The sequence below is a fragment of the Lithobates pipiens genome, unplaced genomic scaffold (genome assembly GCF_037356315.1).
Source record: "Lithobates pipiens isolate NorthernLeopardFrog02 unplaced genomic scaffold, aLitPip1_a1.2 Scaffold_18, whole genome shotgun sequence".
NCBI lineage: Eukaryota > Metazoa > Chordata > Amphibia > Anura > Ranidae > Lithobates > Lithobates pipiens.
In genome coordinates this window covers 369,752,786-369,766,497 of record NW_027507758.1, presented here as the reverse complement: position 1 = coordinate 369,766,497, position 13,712 = coordinate 369,752,786, and the positions used below count along the sequence as shown (strand labels likewise).

General features: G+C 43.7%; 1 protein-coding gene across 17 annotated transcripts in view; it reads left to right on the top strand.

Moving 5' to 3' along the window:
• Positions 1-13,712, top strand: part of DIS3L2 (DIS3 like 3'-5' exoribonuclease 2) — an 867,027-nt gene that overhangs the window by 39,132 nt on the left and 814,183 nt on the right. For 6 of the 17 annotated variants that reach the window (XM_077487653.1, XM_077487651.1, XM_077487649.1 and 3 more), the window contains one exon: positions 2,922-3,465. The exons of 6 other annotated variants lie outside the window; for them this stretch is intronic. In XM_077487653.1, coding sequence (XP_077343779.1) covers positions 2,931-3,465 — 535 coding nt within the window. In that variant the 5' untranslated portion in view covers positions 2,922-2,930. Of the gene's footprint in view, positions 1-2,918; positions 3,466-13,712 lie in introns of all 17 variants that reach the window. 5 more of the 17 variants (XM_077487654.1, XM_077487647.1, XM_077487650.1 and 2 more) reach the window with 1 other exon arrangement.

Sequence of the window (13,712 nt, the reverse complement as noted above, 5' to 3'; positions counted from 1 at the left end):
TAAAGTCTCCAAAAAGTACTCATTGCCCTTTAAAGACATGGGGAATCTAAAAGATATGGACAAGAGGGGTGACTTTATCTTAAAGGGCCTGGAAAACAAGTGTCGCCAGCCTGAAGCCGGCACTCGCCACTACTTGCGTGGCAAGAAATCTTCATTTTTGGCTCTAAACTTTAGGACCATATCAAAAATGGTACCCCTAGGGAAGTTATTTTGAAAACCCTACCAGTTGTCTCCAAGGCGGTCACTTACATAGCGGATGCATCTGCAGAATCCGTCAAACTGGCAGCGAGCTCAGGGGGTCTAGCTGTGGCAGCCAGGCGGGCTATCTGGATGAAGACTTGGTTAGGAGATCCTGCATCCAAGATGAAACTTGGTAAACTTCCATTTTCTGGAGATGATCTAGGCTTTGTCCAAGCTTGTTAGAAAATGGAACGATTGACAGGATGAAAGCCTTCCCGGTAGAGAAGCACAAAGGTGTGTGTGTGTGTGTGTGTGTGTGTGTGTGTGTTTTTATTTTTTTTTTTTATTTTTTTTTCCCCCCCCCCGTGGATGAAGAGGGTATCTCGAGTACCCAAAAAACTGGGTGGATCACAAGGGCAAGCCCCAAAGAGTAATGTCCTCTTTGGCTCTTCTAGTCAAGCCCCCCCAAACAATGCCAGAACACCAGTAGGGGGAAGTCAGGCTATCTTCCTACCTCAATGGCAGATTAATAGAAATCAATTCTAGACATCACAAGGGGTTACTCCTGGTAATTCAGTGGTCATCCACCCAGAGAGATTTCCATTAACAACTTCCCAAGGATCCTGTAAAAGCATGGGCTCTCCCCGTTGTTGCTGGGGAAGATGGTAGACCAGAAAGTTCTTACTCCAGTCCCAGAGGAAGAAAATTAAGTGTTTGTGATTAAAAAAAAAGCCTGTGAGGTTGATCACATTGAATTGAAATTCTAAAACCACTGAGTCAAGCAATATAATATAATAAATTCTGCATGGAATCCATATTTTCAGTCAAATATGCTTCAACCAGGAACTTTCATGGCGACTATGGATCTCAGGGATGCCTACCTTCCCATATGAGAAGACTCCCAGAGACATCTGAGGTTGGTGATGGAGAGGTCGCTTCCATAGTAAGACTTTCTTTCAGACTATCCTTGTCGCCAAGGAGATTTACCAAAGTCCTAGCAGAGGCCCTGGCCCATCTGAGGTTAGAGGTTGACCATAGTACTGTGCCTAGACCTACTATTCACAGCACCGTCAGAAGTGCAGGTGGTTAAAAGACCTAGCAGAAGCTCGACTATGGCTGAAGTCACTAGGCTGGATTTTAACCACTTCCATACTGGGCCTATTCTTTCACTCCTCTCCTATATTTAAATAATTTAAGAACTAAGCCTTCTAGATATTAGATGTCTTTAGTACCTTAATGTCACCAGTGAGTTCAGAGCATCAGAAGCTTTGTCCTGTATGCTGGCAAACAAAAAGGTAAACAAGCGTCCTAGAAAAAACGCTAGCCAGATGGCTCAAGGCAGCTATACTGGACAGTTATGGAGGTAACACTGCCAAAAGATCTAAGGGCTCATTCAACAAGTGCTTCAGCAACCTCGTTGGCAGAGAAGGCGGGAGCCACTCAAACTTGCAGGGCAGCACCTTGGTCAAGATGCTCTACCTTTTTATTCAGCATTAGACTGGATCTAATATCAAGGGTTTTGGTAGGCAAGTCCTACAAGCTGTTGTCCCACCCTAGTCGGAGTACTTGGTTATCCTCAGGCTGACCTGAAAGACAACTGAGGGGAAAAGCATAGTTAACGGTAACGGTTTCCAGTAGTCTTCCAGGGCAGTACAATCCCACACTGTTTTAACCTTTGTAGGGTTATAGTGTTCTGTCTTTTTCAGATTCCGGCTTTCAGTTCTCTTGGATGAGGGACCACCTTTAAAGAAATTACTTACTGGGTGTGTGTGTGTGTGTGTGTGTGTGTGTGTGGCTCCATCTCGAGGGCTGCCCTGGAAGACTACTGGAAAGTTATCGGTAAGAACTGCTTTTAGCGCAACTTTTCTCCTGGTGTCGGTACTAGCTTTACAGCACAATTTTTTTTATAATGCCTGTGGGCATGAGGCCTTATACTTCAGAATTGGTTGCAAAATTCCTTATCTGGAGATCTTCCAGTAATAGCATTTCTGTTGCAGGATGACAAAATTGAGCCACTGCCATGCAATTAGCTGATTGGGGTGTTTTTTTTTTTTTCTGGACATATGCTCCTTGGAATTTTGTAAAGTTACTCTGGATTAAAGAGGAAGTAAACCCTGATGAGTTTATTTCCTCTTTCATTCCCTGCAAAGGTAAAGCATAATGGACTACTATGCATCGCATAGTAGTCCATTATGTGTCACTTACCTGACAGGAGCCAGCGAAATCACCGCTGTCCCCTGTAGTCCGGCGCATCCATCTTGTTGGTGGGGTCTCGCTGCTCGGCCACTGTCATTCGGCGAAGCCGCGATGACGTCATTCCCACACGGGAGCCGACACGCGCGGCATCTTCGTTGACGATACGGCGCATGCGCCGTAGACAGCGGTTCCTGTCTTTCGGCAAATATCTCCTAAACCGTGTAGGTTTAGGAGATATTTCTTGGCCTACAGGTAAGCCTTAATCTAGGTTTACCTGTAGGTCAAAGTGTGTTGTAAGGGTTTACAAGCACTTTAAGTATAACTAGAATACTTGAGCTACTGGAACTAGAGTATTTCATAAAGCTTTGTGACTTGTATTTAAAAAATGTCTCCATTTAAAATAAAAACATAGGCTCTGGAGTATTTTCTCAGTGCTAAAGAGGCTTTGTCCAACTTTTGAAACCTTTTGTTGCAGTTTTATTCTACCACTGCTTGTTACAAAATTAATAATTTTTTTTTTTTTTTATCCTATTATTTGCCAGAAGATTTTTAAAATGGACCACTTACTACATTCAAAGACAAGCTATGGTCAAGCAGCATCAGAAGGTTCAAAGTGGCAAGAGGGTCAACAGAAGAATGCTTATGCTAGACTGGTGCAACAGCATCACAGTGGACGTTTTAAACTCTACTTGAACTATATAGCACAAAAACTGCAACAAGAGGAATGCGCTCATGAGGGTTCTGTGTGTGACAAAGATTCTGCTTCTGTAGGTGCTGTAAAAGATGGTAATGGGAAAAATGGAGTGGGTGCATGTGGTTTAAGGCCTGAGAAGAGGTCTGAACTTTGCAATACCAGCAAGAATCAGGTGGCGGCAGTTCAAAACCAGCACCAGTATGGCCGCGATACCAATGAAGATAGAGATTTGGGTGTGAGAGACGTATGTAAATCTACTCTGCAGAACAGCAGCAATATGTGGTCTTCAAAGGGCAGTCATGATTATGACTGCGCTAAAGAATCTCAGCATGAAAAGGAAGTGTCCACATCTTACGTTTGTGCTAAAAGCATTTCAAGAGGGCAATATTTTGAAGGTATGGTTTTAGTGAAGGATTGTTGCCAGAAATGTCTTTTCTAACCTTTTCAGTGTGTTGGTGGTTTAAATGTGTATTTCCTAATTTTTACTTACAGTGCACTTAAATTCTGACAGTTGTTTATATGCAGCTACCTTCAGGTGATTGTACACTGTCAAAAAAAGCAAGACACCCCCCACCCACATATAATCTCTCCCACTTCCAACTAGCTTAATTTTTCACTAGTGTCCTTGGGTGGTGGTTCTCCTCCCTCAGATGTTTAGCTTTCTACATTGAGGTCTTTCTCTACATTTCACACATAAGACATGGCTGCACCCTAGCCATTATTGCTCTTTGCAGCTTTTGGATTGGTTGACTTGGGTAGAGCCTTGGGGGACTGCACCTAGACCCTGCCTGATACGATGCAGGGCTTGCCTGTAATTCTGCTGATGCACTTAATCCTGCTGTGTGGGCACTTCGGCATCCCTGTGGGATTATGCCAACTATGAAAGCCAGGAAGGGGTTAATGCCTACATTCTTGCATCAGATGTGGTTGGGGGGGAGCCGTCTAAACATTAATGCCACCAGGGTACCCATTCCCATGCTGCCCATTTTTAGAGTAGGGTTGAACCCCCTTACTGCTTGCAAGTCTTCATGGCAAGAGACCAAGTTATTGATTCCCCATGGTAAATTTTGTATGTTTTGCTCCATTGTTTGTGTGGCCTAGCATGCTCACTGCACCTCCTTTACCTATAGAAAATTACTCTGCATGCCACTGCCTGGTGCTGGAAACCTCTTCTGGTCTCCTTTTTTGTGAACGTGGGTAACTTAATTTGTAGTACCTTTTTTGGTTGTATTGCTGCTTACACAAAGTAATTGCCCTCCCTCAGATACTGCTGGAGAGTTGTGAATATCTCGGAGGTAAGATTTATGGACTTGGTAATTCAGAGTTGGCTTTTAATCTTATTGGGGAATGGTGATTTCTGTTAGGTGGCCTTATTAACCTTTTTCTGACTCTGCATCCCTCTGTGTGGAAATTCTGGCCTTATTGAGGCCATAGTCAGTGGGGTACACAATGGTGTCCTTCAGCCTCCCCTCCCAGTTCCAGCCAAGACCTTTCCTGGTCTACTCATTGGTAGAACCCATCCTATATGGGGACTTGCCTCACCTGCACAAGATTGTGGTTCCCCACCCCCAAAGACCTTTTGCCCAGCAATATCTGATTTGAAGAAAACTTCGATCATAAGTGGGTCTTCCTGTGATGGATCCTTCATTGCTTGCCTTAAGTTCCCTAGCTCTGTGGAGGATAATCCTGTGTCAAAAAACATGGCAACTAGGCACTTTTAAAGCCATTTTTGATTGGTTTGTCCCAAGCACATTTTGAAGTCCTTTACTGTTGACTTACTCGCTACCTCTTCTGGTAGTCTGTTGCAAGCATCAACCGTCCTTTCCGTAAAATACTTTCTAAGATTAGCAGCTTTGAAGTTTGAGGTAATGTCCATGTGTTTTTGATCTTTATTTCATATTGACAACCTTGCCTTCTTTAACCCCCCCCCCCAATCCTCTGTAGTGCTGGCCACTGCTGTACCCCCAATGTTTTACTCTCGCAAGAGATTTTTCTCTATGTTCATTTAATTTTTCCCACTCTTCTGTTAAATCTTTTATGACAAAAGTCAGGAATTGTTGTTTTGCCTCTGTCTTCCAGCACCATGTTCAAGACAGTAATTTACTTTGATAGCCTTGGCCTGCTAAATCTGATGCCAAGGCCTCTACCTAGTGGTAGGGTACCCTGCTTCTTGACTGGGCAGACATCTGTCGGCTCTCTGGTCCAAATTTTGGACAAATGGGATGTTTTAATCCTGCCTCTTCCATGCTCCATGCTTTTGTACCTGTCCAAGTTCCTGTCATGGCAGTTGGACCTCTTAACTGTTGCTTTTCAGTTCTTATCCTAAGGAATCATCCCTGTAGCAGCAGAATAATTAAGAGGTTTCTACTCATCACTTTATGGTCCCAAAATCAAATGGAGTTATCTGGCCCATAACTCTTCAACCTGTTCTTTACGTTTAATGGTTTTTGCATGGAAAATGCCAGATTGGACACTCCACCTACTTCTACTTCTGGGTGATTTTCTGGCCTCCATAGATATCAGGGGCCAAATATCTGAACACTTCAATGTTTCCCTCTATGCCAGCACTGTTTTTGTGATGGGCAACCATCATTACAAATTTGTTTTCACCAAGGTGCTTACCCCGGTTTTTGCTTCTGCTTTGTGCTCAGGGGATCCCAGGTAGCTGGGTCCCTGGATCTAATGAAGCAGCTCTTCCTGTCCAACAGACAGTATGTGACAGAAGGTACAAACTCTGCAAAGCTTTGGGTGAACACTTATTATGAGGAAATCGCTCTTTGGCCCATCTCAAATTGGAAATCTGGTCATAAATGTGGCCCTGTCTAGGATCTTTCCCTGGGACAAACTTCTGCCCCTTCCATCTTAAGCTTGTGACCTCTCGGCTTGAAATAAGCTCTTGGTTCATGTTTGCGTGAGGGTAGTGGTTGTGCAGTATTCCCAGTTTCATTAAGGATCATTGCAACTCTATGCTCTAACAGTTATTTCTAAACTGATGGACTACTGCCATGAGCACACCCAGCAAGAATCCTTTCTGACAATGCTACTGCTGGGATTTGCCCATTCTCAAAGTGGTACCAGGGATCATGCCACTAATTTGACTTGATAACTTTTAGCTTGATTTCTGGCTCTGTGCCCTGTTCAGTCCAGGCTTGGGGAAAATTGACAGAATTTCTCAGTTGTCAGTTTCTGAATCAGGAGAGTAGATCCATTTGGAGGCCTTTAAAGCCCTTCTTCACAGGTGGGGGATACGAATTTGCTGGCTTCAATATTCTACAACTAACTGGATAGATTTGAAACCAGGTCTAGGGACACTTGGGCTTCCTCTGTGGACTCCGGTGTCTCCATGGGATCAGTTTAGACTTTCAGCCTTTGTCCAGCCTAGATTTTTTCCTTGGGGCAGGGTGCCCACATGTTCCTCAATACTGCAGAGGTCGGTTTCCTCCTGCTTCTCAGTCACTAGTGTTAATAGCATGGCTGTTTGAAGTCATGAGATGGGTGGCCCTTTTTTCAGATTTAACCATCCCTAGGGAGCTAACTTCTGTCAAAGACCATTGTATTTGGAGGGCCTATTCTGGTCCGAGGTGAGCAACTTTTTTGTCCTAAGTGTCAAGTTTGACATGGTTTTTCCTCCACTTTGTTCTGTACCAACATCTGGCCTTGATTTAATTTTCTATTATAGAGCAAACCTCTGCCTTGGTTCTGTTTCAGACAGAAACCTCATATACTAGTTCAGTCTTTTGTTTAGACTAGAGCATAGCTCACATTTCAGCTTGTTTGTTCCCCTGAGTATCCATGAGATCTGTTGAGGTGTCTGGGTCTCTTGGCTCTGCAGAAGTCTATACCTCTACCTGCATTTCAGAAAGTTGATCTTGTTCTTCCTGCTAGCTCATGCAAGGTTCATCCTGCATCTGGCTCCACTGTTGGGTAATCGGAAAAGTTTTTCATCAGAGCTTAAATGATGGCTCTCCCTCTTTATTTTTTTTATTTTTTTTGGCATATTCTACCAGATTTGTTAGCGCTTCATGAGCTTTTCAGCATCTGACCTGTTTCTCACGTTTAAAAAGGGTGCCACCAGGGGTTTTGTTAACATGTTAAGTTCCATCAGATGGATGTTCAGTGAATCTGAGGTTTCTTGAGTTTGTGGGCCTATGTGCTTCTGTTTTGCCCACCCCTCAGTTGACTGCCAAATTGTTATGGTGATGGGACTGTTCTGTAGTGTATGATTAGGAAAATTGTCAACTTGCAGTGCAGGACGCAAGCTGGGTACTCATGATCCCTGGGTTATAGGCTGCTACCTTCAGGTGATTGCTGGACGTGTACCCCACCTATCCCAGTCCGTGAGACCTCCCATTTTCATTGCTAGCTTCTTTAGGTGTTGGACTGTTTCTGCCTAATGTTTGTTTTTACTTGAAATTCTGTTTACTTTGATTTCTTCAATCAACACCTCCAACTCCTCATTGTCTAATACAACGGCAGAAGCAGGGCAACCATGATGCATCCTTGAACCCTGACCATGAAGCTTTTCTAGGGGTATGCCCTCTGACGGGTGAAGCCTGAAAGCTTTTATAGGAACTAGTGACATGGACAGGTAACACATGTATACCCTGTATCCTTGTTCAGAGCTTAAAAGTGCTAAGGGCCACCTCCACCCCATCACCGTTGGAAAGTGAAAAGCCTTCTCCAGAAGACCTTGATATTTAATGGAATAAAGAGGACCCAGAGGTGATGCAGGAGGCCAGATTTCTTCGCTGTGCTCCTATACTCCTGATGCTATGGCTTCATGCAGTATGTGTTCACCCAGAGGGTCTTGTCATGCCCCTCTGAGTACTAAGACCTGTTAAGTATAAAAAATACATTTACCATTCATGAACAAATAGGGTAACTTATATCACCCCTCTGAGAATCATTGTTGAACACTAGTCACTATAGCAGACCCTTCTGACTGTTTTAAAAGATCTTGTTGAACCTAATACAGGATGTCCTGTTCAAAGATCGAGGACAAAAAATTTGAGACACACACTTAAAGGCTCTTTAACTTTGCAGGCCCAGCTCTGCACCCAGTAATGGCTGCAATTTTGACAAACTACAGCTAATTGAACTAGAGCAATCAACAACCAACGGGGTCCCTTCTGTTTTCCATGTTTGAACCTTGAAGGATCACTTTAAGACTTTGCTTTCAGACTTATACTCCCTCTTGTTTAAAAAAAAAAAAAAAAAAAAAAATTAACACCAACTTCAGAATGGCTCTCATTTCTGTCCATGTGTGCAGAATCTTGTCTAAAAGCCTGCCCAGCTGAAGCTGATGCCTTACACTTATGCCCTTTTGATGGAGGACGGCTGTTTTTGTGAGGTTCTTGACATCTTAAAGGGGTTGTAAAGGTAAAATTTCACCTTAATGCATTCTATGCATTAAGGATAAACTGCAGACAACGCCCCCGTTTTTTTTTTTTTAACTTGCCTGACCCCTCGAAAGTCCTGCGCTCTCACCCGACCTCTTCGCTAATCAGCCTGGCCGTTGATAGGTTACAGTGGATGGATTGAAAGCAGTGCAGCCACTGGCTCGCGCTATCAATCGCATCCAATGATGCGGCGCGCCGGAGGTGAGGCAGAGTGATGCAGTGAGCAGCTATGGCCCCTGGCTGTATCATGGGAGCGTGCCAGCAAGCACTTCTCACCATGCGAGGGAGCTTGCATGAACGTGAAGTCCTTGCAGGGGGGCGGGTGGAGACAGCAGCCGAGGGACCCCAGAAGACCAGGTTCGGGGCCACTCTGTGCAAAACAAGCTACAGAGTGGAGGTACGTATAACATGTTTAACCACTTGATTACTGGGCACTTAAACACCCTTCCTGCCCAGACCAATTTTCAGCTTTCGGTGCTCTCACACTTTGAATGACAATTACTCAGTCATGCAACACTGTACCCAAATGAAATTTGTCCTTCCCCCACAAATAGAGCTTTCTTTTGGTGGTATTTGATCACCTCTGGGGTTTTTATTTTTTACGCTATAAATGGAAAAAGACCAAAAATTTTGAAAAAAAACCGCATAATTCTTTCTGTAACAGAATTATGCAAATTTTTTTTCTTCATAAATTTTGGCCACAATTTATACTGCTACATATCTTTGGTAAAAATAACCCAAATTAGTGGATATTATTTGGTCTTTGTGAAAGTTAGAGAGTCTACAAGCTGTGGTGCGAATCGCACAAAATTGATCACATCTGATGTACTGGGGGCCGATCTCATTTCTTGTGACCCGAACAAGTCAGGAAGGTACAAATACCCCCCAAATGACCCCTTTTTGGTAAGTAGACATTCCAAGGTATTAAGAGGCATGGTGAGCTTTTTGATGTCTTCTTTTTTCCCACGATTCTTTGCAAAATCAAGATTTCATTATTTTTTTTTTTTTTCCACAAAATTGTCATTGTAATAGGTTATTTCTCTCACATGGCATGTGTATACCACAAATGACACCCCCAAAAAAATCTGCTACTCCTCCTGAGTATTACAATACCACATGTGTGGCACTTTTTCACAGCCTGGCCACATAGAGAGGCCCAACATGCAGGGAGCGCCATCACGTGTTCTAGGAGCATAAATTACACATCTAACTTGTTGACGACCTATTACGCTTTTTGAAGGCCCCGGAGCACCAGGACAATGACATGTGGCACGGATGACAGATGGCACTAATATGTGGCACGGATGACAGATGGCACTAATATGTGGCACTGATGGCACTAATATGTGGAACTGATGACGCGTGACACTGACAACAGATGGCATGTGACACTGACAGGTGGCACTGACAGATGGCACTAATATGTGGCACTGACGACGGGGGGGCACTGACGGCACTTTTTATTTTTTTACACTTACGGCCGCTGCAGCCGTTCATCTCTCCCCTCTCACGCTGTCTGTGTGAGGAGGGAGAGCGGTGCTGAGAGATGATCTCATATGTTTACATATGAGATCATCTCACATTGGACACGCCGATCGTGCTGTGATTGGCCGTTTACAGCGATCTGTGTTTGCCTGTCTCCGGGGGACACGGCAAACACAGATCTTCCCCAGATGCGCGCCCGCGGTGGCGCGCATTGCGGAAGTAAACAGGACATCCAGGGACGGCCTCCCGGACTAAAGCGCCTGCTCTACGGCCGTCATTCGGCTATAGGGCGGGCGCAAGGTGGTTAAAAAAAAAAAACCTTTTCAACCCCTTTAATAAAGACTGTTACAGGTGGAAAGGTCCTTGTTCCAAAGCCTTCATCCTCAGGAGCTTCTAGCTCCTCCCTCCTCAGTGTCCCTCAGTCTGCATCTTCAAAGCCCAAACTCAGTCTTTCCTCCATGCACAAGACATAGAATACACAACCTACCATGTCCATCCCAAAACCCTCAAAATTAAGGCATGTCCTCCTAAAAATGAGGGGATATTTTATTTTCTCTGCTTCAGATGTCCCAGACCTGTGTTCACGCTGAAGCTTGGTTCTGTACCCCTTTGAAACTAACTTTGCCCCCTTGTTGCTTCTGTCAAGCCAGGCAAAATCTGCTCAGGAACAGATTTTTTGTTTAAAGACTGCCCTGAAACTTTTCTTTTCCCAGAGTGGCCGTTCCAGTACCTCTGGGAGACCGGTTCAAGGGATTCTGTTTAAATCTATTCACAGTACCAAAAAAACAGCAGGGGATATTGTCCTGTACTTTTTTTTTTTTTTTCTTTTTTTTTTTTTTTTCCCCCCCCCCATGTGATGCATGACGTAATGTTAAGTGTTCAAGATCTATGTAATCCTTTTTTGGAAGTGATGCTGGATATATTTTACTGTGTTTTAAAGGTTGGAGAAATAAAACCTTAATGCATAAAAAAATGGGTATTTATCCTGTCCTGGACCAAAAGTACCTAAGCCTTTAATGTTGAAGCCACAAGGTCGGTTATTACCTCCTGAGACAAAGAATACTTGGCATCAGATGACATCCAAGATGATAGATATAGATAATTTTTACAACTTTACCCATGATTCCTGCGCTTTGCAGTAGGAGAGGAACTCTTCCAATTTGTTAGTCTGCCATTTAGTCTTATCTTCACCCAAAGTTTTCAGTTATTTGTACTTCTCAGTACTTGAGGCATTTAGGTGGCAGTACCTAGTCAACCTTCCAAAGGGTGTATCTTTTGCAAACATCCACAGTACCATTCAGGCTCTTTAAGCTTTTAGTTGGGTAATACACTTTTTCAAGTCTGTTCAACCTTCACTTAGAATACTTGGGCCTCATTCAGGCCGCTGCTCAGAAAAGTCATCCTTCCAGAAAATGAAGCCCACCCCCCCCCCCCCCCCCCCCCCCACCAGAATTTGGTCTTAAGTCCTGTTCATTTTGTTTCATAAACCTGACCATATTAGTGGCTATTATGTCTGATTCAAATGTTTCTGAACTAGTGGCTCTTGTAAAGAGTCATTCTTTATCCTTGGAGAAAGTAGTCTTGTGCCGAAGCCCAATCTGTATACCTAAGGTGGCCTCTATCTGCCATGGTTCTTTTTACATATTTACTTTGGTCTTTAGGCAAATGTAACTATGCATATACAATATCTGTGGGTTTCCTCTTGAAGCTGTAAATGTAGTAATGCTGCTACAGTGTCCAGATTTCTGGGCCCTGTGCCAAGCGGCTGTCTTGCATTTGGGAGCACAGGATGTCACCCACTCTGCACAGGCACCAGTCAAAGAATACTTTATTTGGACAGGTGGGCCGGTGATATCCCACTCTCCACCTTGTACAGGAAAATGGTATAATGTATGGCCAGCCTATTAAAATCTTACAGGGCAAGGGCTGGATATTCAGATAAAAGGACTTTTGACTTGCCTGTAAATCCCATATCTTGATGTATAGGATGCTGACCCTCCTCCCCTTCTGTTTGATTCTACGTTTGCTTGCTTTAAAACTGAGGCCTCATGGAGTGGGTTAGGGTTATAGCGCTGTGCCCTGGGGGAATGTCAAGCAAAGCTTTGCCAGTGTCCAGTCATCTGAAGGAAGTGGCCTATAACCCAGGGTCTATATCCAGCATGTGTACTATACTCCAAGATATTGCATTTTTAGGCAAGTCAAAATAATGTTGTTTGCCTTTTACCAATGTAATTGTGATGCAGAGCTCTTCTTAAATGGCACCAAGCAACTGGCACTTTCGTTCTTACAGAAACAACAATCTCATATTTAGGCTGACTTTAAGTAGTTTTGTCCAAGCTGGCCCAAGCTAACCATTTCCGTTGCATAACTATGCAACCTCTGTGTGCGCTGTAATATAGTGTAGTGGCAAACATTTTCTACAGTAAGCTGCTGTGTTCTGGCAGTAGTATGGTGACTTCTGCTGTCAGATTTAAATAGTTTTGCTGGATGCTTCTGTCATTCAGAAGTTGCTTGTAATTTTTTATTTTTAAGAATACAAGGTTTCCTCTGGCTGAAATGGAAATCGTGACGACATCCATATGCGCTCCCCTTGGCCAGACAATGGAAGCCTTGTATTCATTGCTTAAAATAGACTTCTGAATGGTGGTGAAGCATTCAGCCCGGCTCTAAAGGTTAGTTTCACCTTTTTAGGACAAAATTATTTTCCTGGAACAATGTACATTCGTTATGTACAGGAGCCTGCAAAGTGTTGTACCCATGGTCAATGGATCGCGGGTACAATGTCTGGCATACTCAACCCCCCCACTATGTACTCGTACCTGTGTGGGCTTTCAGCTACAAAGATGGAGGAAGGATAGACCATGAAGGAGCTAATCAGTGCCCTTGAAATCTGCTGAGAACTAGAAGCCATCTGCTGCTGTAGCATTAATGCTAGAATGAATGACTCAAATGTGTAGGTGGAGTCCTGCCAGCTGTGCAGTTTTGAAAATGTGACGGCAGCTGTGAGAATCCCCTGCCCACTTTCACAGTGGATGGGGTTTAGGGAGGGCGTGAGCTTTTACATGTTGCACCCTAAATATGGATGTAACCTGTTCCAAAGGTGAACTTGGCCTGTATCTGGCAGCATATGAGAAATTGCTTGGGCTGCTGCTGGAACAGTGCTGCTTACTGTATGTAGGTAATGCTACTACAATATCTTACAAAGCAAACAGAGGACGCGTATTTGTGTAATAGAAATTTTATTTGGCCTGGTTTAGTATGCGCTAACTTAAAGTCCAATTAAACGCTTTTTATACTTGAAGCATGCTTTGCCATTTAATTTGTATGCAAGGTGTTTTAGGCTGTAATGTGCTTATCATAAATCATGGGACAGAGTGGGGCTGTTCCTTACTGGGTTATACTCCCAGATGAACACTGGGAGACCAAAGGTCTTTGGACAAGCGATCCTCTATATTATCCCTCCTATACAGGAAGTTCGTCAGTGTTTCTCCAAGGTGGATGGGCACGTTTGAACTCTCTCGCGCTCCAAGTCTTGAAGTCCCAGCATGGTTCTAAAATGAATCAAGGGATTGACCGGATCCATTTGAAACAAGTTTTTATATGCTAAGATAGATGGCAAAAGATTTTAACCCCCTGATTGCCCCTAGTTAACCCTTTCACCAGTGATCACCGTATAAGTGTTACAGGTGACTCTGGTTAGTTTGCTTTTTATAGCATCAGGGCACCCACCATTTATTACCCAATAAAGGTTTAACCCC